General features: G+C 50.8%; 1 protein-coding gene across 4 annotated transcripts in view; it reads left to right on the top strand.

Annotated features, from left to right (window-relative positions):
* Positions 1-393: 393 nt before the first annotated feature.
* LARP1 (La ribonucleoprotein 1, translational regulator) overlaps positions 394-9,636 on the top strand; it is a 44,035-nt gene continuing 34,792 nt past the window's right edge. For 3 of the 4 annotated variants that reach the window (XM_029050227.2, XM_029050225.2, XM_029050224.2), the window contains exon 1: positions 395-803. In XM_029050227.2, coding sequence (XP_028906060.1) covers positions 410-803 — 394 coding nt within the window. In that variant the 5' untranslated portion in view covers positions 395-409. Of the gene's footprint in view, positions 804-9,636 lie in introns of all 4 variants that reach the window. The other variant, XM_029050226.2, reaches the window with a different exon arrangement.

Genomic DNA, 9,636 nt, shown 5'->3' with positions numbered 1-9,636 from the left:
TGCGAAGCGCGGCCCCGCCGATCGCGTGGTCTCTCTCTCTCTCTCCTGTTCGGCGCCCCGTCCATATTGCTGCAGGCCCAGGGAGGGAGGCCGGGCCCAGCCTGCCGCCCGCCACAACCGGGGCCCAGGCAGCCGGACGGGAGGAAAGGGGACGGGGGCGGCGGCGCCGCCGTGGTTCGGGGGGTTGGATTTGCCGGGGGGGCCGCGCAGGCTGCACCGCACGGGGAGGGGGCCGCCCCTCTCCCCTCCTCCTCCTCCTCCTCCTCCTCCTCCCCGTCCCTCCAGCCGCCGTTGCCCGGGAGGCTCCGGAGGCGGCGGGGGAGCGAGGGAAAGTTTGGGGGAGGCGGGAGGCCGAGCGGGGGGCGAGGCTGCGGCGGCCGGTCCTTGGGGGGGAGGGGGGGACGGGGAAATGGCTACTCAGGTGGAGGCGCTCCTGCCCGGCCACCCCCTCCTGCCGGCCGAGGAGCACGGCGGCCTGGTGATGAAGAAGCCGCCGCCGCCGCCGCCGCCGCCTCCTCCTCCCTCGGAGGGCTCGCCCGGGGGGGACCCCGACGGCCAGGACGGGGCCCGGCCGGCCAGGCCGCCCAGCGTCAAGCAGCAGAAGGAGGACAGCAACCACCAGGAGAAGGAGAACCTCCTCCTCCTCCAGCAGACGCCCAAGGGGGATGGAGGCAGCGGCGGCGACGAGGGCGGGGAGCCCGGAGCCGGGGGGCGTCGAGACTTCGTCGAGGCGCCCCCTCCCAAGGTGAATCCGTGGACTAAAAACGCCGCCCCGCTCACCGTCAACGGACAGTCCCCTCCAGGTGGGTCCCCGCCCCCGCCTCCTTTTTGCGGGACGGTCCTTTTTCGGGGCGCGGGGGCAGCCTCGCACCCCATCCGCTCGGAGAAACGGGGGGCCTCCTCCACCCGCCCTCTCCAAGAGGGAGGGATGGTGACTAGGGGATATTGGCTTTCCCCCTCTGATCTTTCTGCTTTTTATCCCGCCCCCCCCTTTAAGAAAAAACACTCAAAATCGGTCGCGAAAACCACCCCGATCCACGACCCGCCTTTACATCTTGTTGGTCGGGAGCCGGTGGGGGGTTGGAGGCAGCTGGTTGGGAGGAAAGCATGGAGACAAGGCCTCAACCGGGGCAGATTGGGGGGCTGCTTTCTTTTGGGGGGGGGGGGAGGGAGAAGGAGTCTAGCGCACCCGCCGTTTTTATCATCTTACCCCCCTGGACCGTCGTTTCTTCTCCCACCCCGTTTTGCTAGCGTTGTCGTATTTACCGTATTGTAAATGTTTAATGAGCATATGTCACGGGCGAGAAGGACCGGCCGACGGGTTCCTATGAGCTGGCAATTGATTCCCTATCGAAAAGTTTGCAGTCCCGTCGGGTGGAGGGAATTGGCGGCGAACCGGCCCCCTCCCCGTGTGGGGGGGAGTGGGGGGCACGGGGACTCGACGCGGCCAACCAGCCCCCCTCCCTAGGGTGGATCGAGGTTGGGGGGGCCTGGGAACCCAACGGGTCACGAAGAATGGAGTCATTCCTTAAAAGATCCGACGCCCTCGAACCCAAATGGGGAGCCCCAAGAGGGGATCGGTGGGGATTAAGCGTGTTTTGTGGTGTGTTTTTTTGAAGGAAGCGGGGGCGCCCCTTGATCAGAGTAACAGGGAGAGGGGCGGGGAAAGCTGTATTTGGGGGGGGGGGGGCAGGACTGGCCGGGGAAGGTGGGGTGGAGAACGGCCCGGATGGGGAGAGGGGCAGAGGCAGCCCCGGAGGGAGTGCGGTGGGGCCGGTGACAGTTGAGCGCCATGTGGCCGGGCCGGCTGTTTTTTTTGCGGGGATTCCACGCGGGTGCCCGAGTGGGAGACGGCCAAGTTAGAGCTTTCGATTTTTTTTGGGGGAAGGCCGAACCCGCCCGCCGCCGGGCTCCGGGCCTGCGTGCGCGTGCCCCCCCCCCGAGGTGCGCGTGCCCGCGCGCGCCCGCCCTCCCCTTCCCAGCATTCCACTGCCGCAAAGACAACGTGGTTGTGGCCTCCCGGCGGCCCGGGCCCCGGCCCGCCCCACTCCCTCCCTCCCCGCACCACCCCCCCCCCAGCGCCTTTTTTGGGGTCCTTTTTGGTTTTAATAATAATAATATTATTATATAATGTTAAAAGAATTAGTGTGGGGAGCACTCTTAATTGCGGGGGTAGGTACAAGGGTTGTGTCCCCGTCCCCCAGTAGGGCTCACCGACTTGCACTTGGAGAAGCAGCGTGGCTCAGGGGGAAGAGCCCGGGCCTGGGAGTCTGAGGTCGTGGGTTCGAATTCCGCCTCTGCCCCTTAGGTGGGTGACTGCGGGCAAGTCACTTCTCTGGGCCTCATCTGTTAAAATGGGGATTAACTGTGAGCCTCTTGGGGGGGGCCACCTGATGACCCTGTATCTCTCCCAGCGCTTAGAACAGTGCTCTGCACATAGTAAGCGCTTAACAAATACCAACATTATTATTATTACTGTGGGCAAGTCACTTCTCTGGGCCTCAGTTACCTCATCTGTAAAATAGGGATTAACGGTGACCCTCATGTGGGGCAACCTGATGACCCTGTATCTATCCCAGCACATAGTAAGCGCTTAACAAATGCCAACATTATTATTACTGTGGACAAGTCCCTTCATTTCTCTGGCCTCAGTTACCTCATCTGTAAAATGGGGATTAACTGTGACCCCCATGTGGGGCAACCTGATGACCCTGTATCTCCCCCAGCGCTTAGAACAGTGCTCTGCACATAGTAAGCGCTTAATAAATACCAACATTAATAATATTATTACTGTGGGCAAGTCACTTCTCTGGGCCTCAGTTACCTCATCTGTAAAATGGGGATTAAGACCGTGAGACAACCTGATTACCCTGAATCTCCCCTAGCGCCTAGAACAGTGCTCTGCACATAGTAAGCGCTTAACAAATACCAACATTATTATTATTCTCTGGACCTCATTTGCCTCATCTGGAAAATGGGGATTAAGCCTATGAGCCTCATGTGGGACATTAATTCCCCTGTATCTCCAGCGCTTAGAACAGTGCTGTGCACATAGCGCTTAACAAATACCAACATTATCATTATTCTCTGGGCCTCAGTTGCCTCATCTGGAAAATGGGGATTAACTGTGAGCCTCACGTGGGACAACCTGCTTATCCTGTATCTACCCCAGCGCTTAGAACAGTGCTCTGCACATAGTAAGCGCTTAACAAATACCAATATTATTATTCATCCCCATTTTACAATAACCTCAGGACTCCAGTCCCATTTGGTTGGAAATGGGGGAGCTGGGAGATCCCCACCGGGAGGCAAATAGCTGTGTCAGAGTTGGGGGGGGGGAGAAAAAAAATGGGGCCGGTCCTTTCCCCGTGTCCCTCCCATGTGTGCTTAACCCTGCCCTTTCAGGGGATCCGCTTTCACCCTCTGCTTTCGCTCCTCTCTCCCCAGGGCAGTGCGTGGGCTGCCCATTTTAATTTCTGCCCCTTCTGACCTTCCAGGCGGCACTTGGATTGTGCCTCGCCCCTGGAGCTGTGACATGTAGGCCCAACCTTGTTTTTCGTTTGTTTGTTTTTTAACCCTTCTCTCCTGCTTGGTAGACGGCAGCGGGGTGGTACCTTTAGATTTGAAATTTGGCGACCTGTGTCTTTGGGGGGTGGGGGCGGTGTTAGAAGTTTCGGAGCGGGATAGCCGGACTCCCTTTTCTGTTGCTTCTCTTCTCCCCCACCCCTTTCTGGCTCACATCCTAGGGCTGGAGGAAATATACAAACCGGCCTCCGATCAGCATTTGTGTTGCAATTTTATTTCTCTTTAAGGTTGCTTCATTGGGAGGAGGGGTCATTTGGAATTTACTAACAGTACCTCAAACTGCAGTCCCATCCCGTCTCCCCCCCCCCCCCCCCCCCGGAAAACTCTGGAAAGAACAGTGCTGAAATCTTCCATTTAAAGTGTATATTATAAATTGTATTAATGCCCATCTCCGTCTGGAGACCGTAACCTCGCTGTGGCAAGGGAACATGTCTACCAACCCGGTCATACCCTCTCCCAGGCGCTTAGTAGATTGTTCTGCACATAAGTGCTCAACCATATACCATGTCTGCATCATATACCACTGATGATGAAGATGGTGATAGCCCACTCAGATGAAGAGGGGAAACAACTGGAAATCAGATTTTTCTGTATCCCACCTCCTCCCCCCCCCCCCCCCGCCCCCCCGCCCTTAAGGCAGAAGGAGATTTAATCAACAGTGAGAAAACACCCAGGGTCTGGTTAAATTGGTTGTCCGCCAAGTGCTTCCTGATGGTGTTTTTTTTTCCTTCACACATCAGCTGGCTCTTGGATTCGTGTGCTGGCATTTTGCGAAAGTTGATTCTGAAATGATGGGCCGCCATGCTTATTGATGTTGGGAAGGTGAGCTGGCCTGTGCTAGTCGGTCAGTGTGCTGTTAGGTCTGCCTCCCCCACGAGGGGTTGCGAGGAAATACAAAGGAAGCTCTAAAAACAAAATGCCCGTTGGACAAGTTGCCCGGGCCCTCTGCCAGCCATGCTAAATTTAAGGGAATTACATTTGTCGATCTGAAAAAAATCTTTTAGGCCTGTTTTAATTCGGGGGGTGGGGCGGGGGCACAAAGTTTTGTTTCGACATCATATGTGCCTCGGTGTCTACCTATTTTTTAGCTTTCTGTACAATTTTTTTTTTTGGTAGCACGGCAGTTCATTAGTAGTTGTAATCAATCTGATATTTATTGAACACTTTTTGTGTGCAGAGCACTGTACTAAGCGCTTAGGAGTGCAACAAAGTCGACGCCTGTCCTACCCACAGTAAGCTGTAGTTTTCAGTTGGACATGTTTTAAATGTGGCTCCTTATAAATGGCCATAGGATCTGGCCCATATATTTCGAAGGCTGCGTGATGTTGACATGAGCTGAGATGAAAAAGTTTTTAAAGACTTAGTATCAGTCTTTTTATTCCATTTGTCACTGAAGCTAATATTGCTTTCTTTAAGGGATATAGGCTGTAAGGCAGTTAAAAAAAAAATCTCAGGCCATTAGCTGCCGGTAGTTTATTCTTTGTGGCTATTCAGACCGATTTATCCTGTCGAAGAAATCTGCAATCTGCTTGGTACTTTGAGACTGAAATTTGACCTTATGTATTGAGGGGCTTTCTCCCCGCCTCTCCCCCTGCCCCCCCACCTTCTAACTTTGCCTCTCTTTCAAAGGAAAAAGTATCCCAGTGTCTAAAAAAGATGGATTCAAAATGGTTTTGCTCTTTTTAAAAGGTTATATGTAAATTCATAGTCCTAAATGTAGTTGTAATCTAAAAGTGATGCATGGTGTTGCAAGTGGGAAACTGACTCAAGTAACACTCTTTTGGGCATTTTCCTCAGGCTGCCCTTTTGCCAGATTCTTCTCCACTTGCTCTTGGGCAGGCTACTTTTAGTCCATTAAAATGCCCCATACTGTTCCTTCTGTTAATTGGCCAGCCCCCAGTTTAGTTCCGAAATGGACTGCGAGCCCCCGATTCCTTAGAGTTTCCTGAAGTGAAGGCAATTTGCCCCCCTCTCAAGCCTGCTTAAATCAAGTTTAAGTAGTTCATTTTTTTTTCTGATTTCACCACTCTCAGAAGTTTATACGGTTGGCTGTCCAAATCTTGGCAGGGGTATGTGTGGGAGGGGGTATTAACTTTGTGACCTCCCTCTAGGGCTCATTGTGGAGTAAAAACCTAAAATGCTGATTTTTTAAATTAAAGCAACCCTCTTCAAAAAGACTAAGTAGATAAGGGAGAAGGCAGGCAGTGGAGGCTAGAAAATGAAGCCGAGCTTTTAGGGCGGCACTACATTGACTAGGGCCAGGCAATCTATGGGACAGTTCTGGACCTGGAGTCTGAGACAGATGGAGCGAAGAGGTTAGAAATCTCCCATTTGGAGTTTGCTGATCCTTTTGAATTGGTGGTGTATTGACTGGGGTATGGACATGTTAATGGAAGACGGCCAGCGTGCACTCCCTGTGGGGAGGCACGGTTTGCAAAGGACTCTCCTGAAGTTGCATTCCCAGTTACCCACCCATCTGCTGCCACACATTTATGGCATGTTCCAGGCAGGAGTTAAAATGGTTATGGCTGTTGCTGTTTAGCATGTCTCCCTCACTTGGGGATGGGGCCGGGGCTGAGGAGTGGTTAGCCTAATTTTGTAAATTTTATTTTGTGGTATTTGTTAAGCACTTTGTGCCAGGCAGCGTTCTAAGCGCTGGGGTAGTTATCAGCTCATCAGGTGGGACACAGCCCCTGACCCACATGAGGCTCACAGTCTTTATCCCCATTTTACACCGAGAATTGAAGTGACTTGTCCAAGGTCACACGGCAGACAAGTGGATGAGCTGGGATTAGAACCTAGGTCCTCTGACTCCCAGGCCCGCGCGCTATCCTCTAGGCCATGCTGCTTCTCTAAAATGGGTTAAATGGCTCCAGTTTTTAGGAAAGGAGTTGTATATGCTTACACTTTTATATACTTATTATACTCCCTCCTATGTAAAGACTGCGAGCCCCATTTGGGACAGGGACTGCGTTCCTTATGATTATTTTGTATTTACCCCCAACAGTTAGTGCCAAGCCCTGTACTAACTGTTGGGAGTAAATACAAAATATACTGTAATATTAATAATATACGGTGGTAGTCGTGGATAAGCCCAAAATTTCGGGGTGGAATTTAGCTCTCTTGGGAGACTCTTATCCTGATCCTCGTCGTAAGGTAGCACAGCTATCAGTTCCAGCATTGCGATTCAAAGTGACTGGCTGTAGTTTACCTTGCAAGATCTTAGAAGGAGTGACTCAAGATCGGGAAGGCACATCATGATTATTCATTCTCTTCGGTGCTTAGTACAGTGCTTGGCACATTAGAAAGCTCATAGCAAATACCACCACTATTATTATTATAATTACTATTATCATCATCATTATTTGTCCAAATAATGTGTGACACTGTGCAAATGCACTTTTGTAAACCAGGCTGTGGGGATACAGAACATCAACCTAAACATACCGGACTAATAGGCTCCAAACTCGTTTCGTCTTTCTTATTTTAAAATGTTGGCCAAGAAATTTTGAGTTAGCTCATAGGAGTGTGGTGTAAAGATGGTCTTTGATGATATTACTTTGTCAGGGCATTTCGTTGGGTGTCGTTGGAGCCGAGCACTTTACTCTCATTGCTCATTGAGTCTGCCTGTCCCCTAGTGACAAGACGAGAGTATTTCTCTCAGAGTGGTTAAACGACTTGCTCAGTTTCACCCAGCTAGGATATCTGGCAGCTTCATAATTCGGGATTTTGAATTCCCACGGTGCTCAAGTCACTTCCTTAGAGCAAAGTTGCTAGATAGGGTTTTTTGCAGGGAGGGGAGAGGACTCCAAACAGAAACTGCATGCCCTACCGGAGAGAACACGGTCCTGGGCGTCAGGATCTGGGTTCATTCATTCAGTAGTATTTATTGAGCGCTTACTATGTGCAGAACACTGTACCAAGCGCTTGGAATGTACAATTCGGCCACAGATAGAGAAAATCCCTGCCCAGTAATGGGCTCGCAGTCTAAACGGGTTCTAATCCCGACTCTGCTCCGTGACCTTGGATAAGTCACTTAACTTCTGTGTCTGCTACCTTATCTGAAAAGTGGATTAAAACTATGAGTCCAGAAATGCGAGGGTATTTTATATGCTTAAATTTTTATATATTTCAGTACACCCTCCTACTTGGATTGTGAGCTCCCCAGGGGCCAGGGACTGTGTGTCCAATTATTTTATTTTGTATGTACCCCAGTGCTCAGTACAGTCCTTGACACACAGTAAGTGCTTAAATGCCATAAGAAAATCAAAATCAAAAGTCATCACCTCCAAAGTGTAGTCCCCATATTGGATTTTGGAGAGCAAGAGGAAGAGTTGTGGCAATATCTTCTTGCTCCTCTCATCCTGCATCTGAGAAAACAACTTTTTCCCCTGTAAAAAGCATAGTTGCTAAAGTAGGTCTTCTTGGAAGAGAGGAGTGTGATATGTGATTAAGCTGGTACTCTAACTGCCAGACTATCTATGGAAAGGGGATACAGGGAAGAATATATATATATGTATATATATATATACATATATATAATGGTATTAAATGCTTACTTTGTATCAGGCACTTGTACTGAGCCTTGGTAGATATAAGGTAATGGGGTTGGATACAGTCCCTGTCCCACATGGGGCTCACAGTCTTAATCCCCATTTTACAGATGAGGTAACTGGGGCACAGAGAAGTAAAGTGACTCGTCCCAGGTCACAAAGCAGACAAGTGGCAGAGCCAGGATTAGAACCCAGGTCCTCCTGATTCCCAGGCCCCGTTCTATTCACTTGACCTCGATATATATGGCTTCCAGTTGCCAATCCTTCCAGCTGCCAATCCACTCCTTTGGACCAGGGTATGGTAACATTTTCCTGTGTCTCATTCCTTCATGACAGCATAGGGGAATGCAGAGTCCTTGGTGTTTGCTCATAACCCCTTGAGAGTGGGTTAGAGAGTTCCCCACCTGGGTTGCCGAGCAAGAGAGAGACCCAAACTCCCTTTAAACAAAGAATTTTCAATGAAATGGGTCCTGAAATTAGGGAGAACAGCGCTCCTGGGGGAGGTGTGGACTTCAGGTGTCAGAGCCACGAAGTGTAGGATGTTGGTTAAGCCCTGGGGTAAAGGCAGTATGATTGGATTTGAGACCAGTTTCTGTCCCACATTGAGCTCATGGTTTAAGGGGAGAGGAAAACAGGTACCTAATCCCAATTTTGCAGAGGAAACTGAGGCAGAGAAGTCAAATGACTAGGCCAAGGTGACAAGTAGGCAAGCGATGGAGCTAGTGTTAGAACCCAGGTCGCCTGACTCCCTGTCCTATCTTTTTCCCGCTAGGCCAAGTTGACATTATGATTAAAAAGTGGGTTTTTCTGGCAGATCTTTAGGCTTCAAAATTTTTGAGAGTGGCCCTACTCTTGTCCAATTTTGAATGGTCTTGGAAGCTTAACTGAGGAGTGGTGTTGGAGATTTCTCTGGGGGCCTTAGGCCTGATTGGTGGTCCTGGCATGTGCTCTGGTGGTGGTGGTGGGTTTTTTTTAAATTGTTTTATTTAAGTGCTTACTTATGTGTCAAGTCCTGGAGTAGATCTGTGATAATCAGATCAGAGTGTCTCTGGCCCACCCAAGATTCACAGCCCAAGAAGTAGGGAGATTTTTGTCTCCATTTTACAGGTGAGGAAAACGAGGCACATAGAGGTGAAGTGACTAATTCAAGAGCACACAGCAGGTGTGGTTGGTAGAGCTGGTCTCCTCCCAGTCCCGCGTCTTTTCCACTAGCCATGGTGGTAGTCCTGGTTGTCCCTACAATTTGTAAGTCTCTTTCTGTCACCCCATGGTGGAGTTTGGACCCGGGTCTTTTGTGTAGCTTACTGAAGGGCTGGGGCAAGTCCCATATGCTGGGAGATGGGTAAACTGAGACTCCAGTCAATCAGGTAGAGTGTTTACTGTGAGCAGAGTACTGTATTAAGCATTTGGAAGAGTACAGTCTAACAGAGTTGGGGCATATGTTCCTTTCCCTCAAGGAGCTTACAGTGTAGAGGGGGAGACAGACATCAGTAGAAAT

This window comes from Ornithorhynchus anatinus, chromosome X1, assembly GCF_004115215.2.
Source record: "Ornithorhynchus anatinus isolate Pmale09 chromosome X1, mOrnAna1.pri.v4, whole genome shotgun sequence".
Taxonomy (NCBI): Eukaryota; Metazoa; Chordata; class Mammalia; order Monotremata; family Ornithorhynchidae; genus Ornithorhynchus; species Ornithorhynchus anatinus.
The sequence above is the reverse complement of the archived record's forward strand: the minus strand, read 5'-3'. Positions and strand labels throughout refer to the sequence as shown.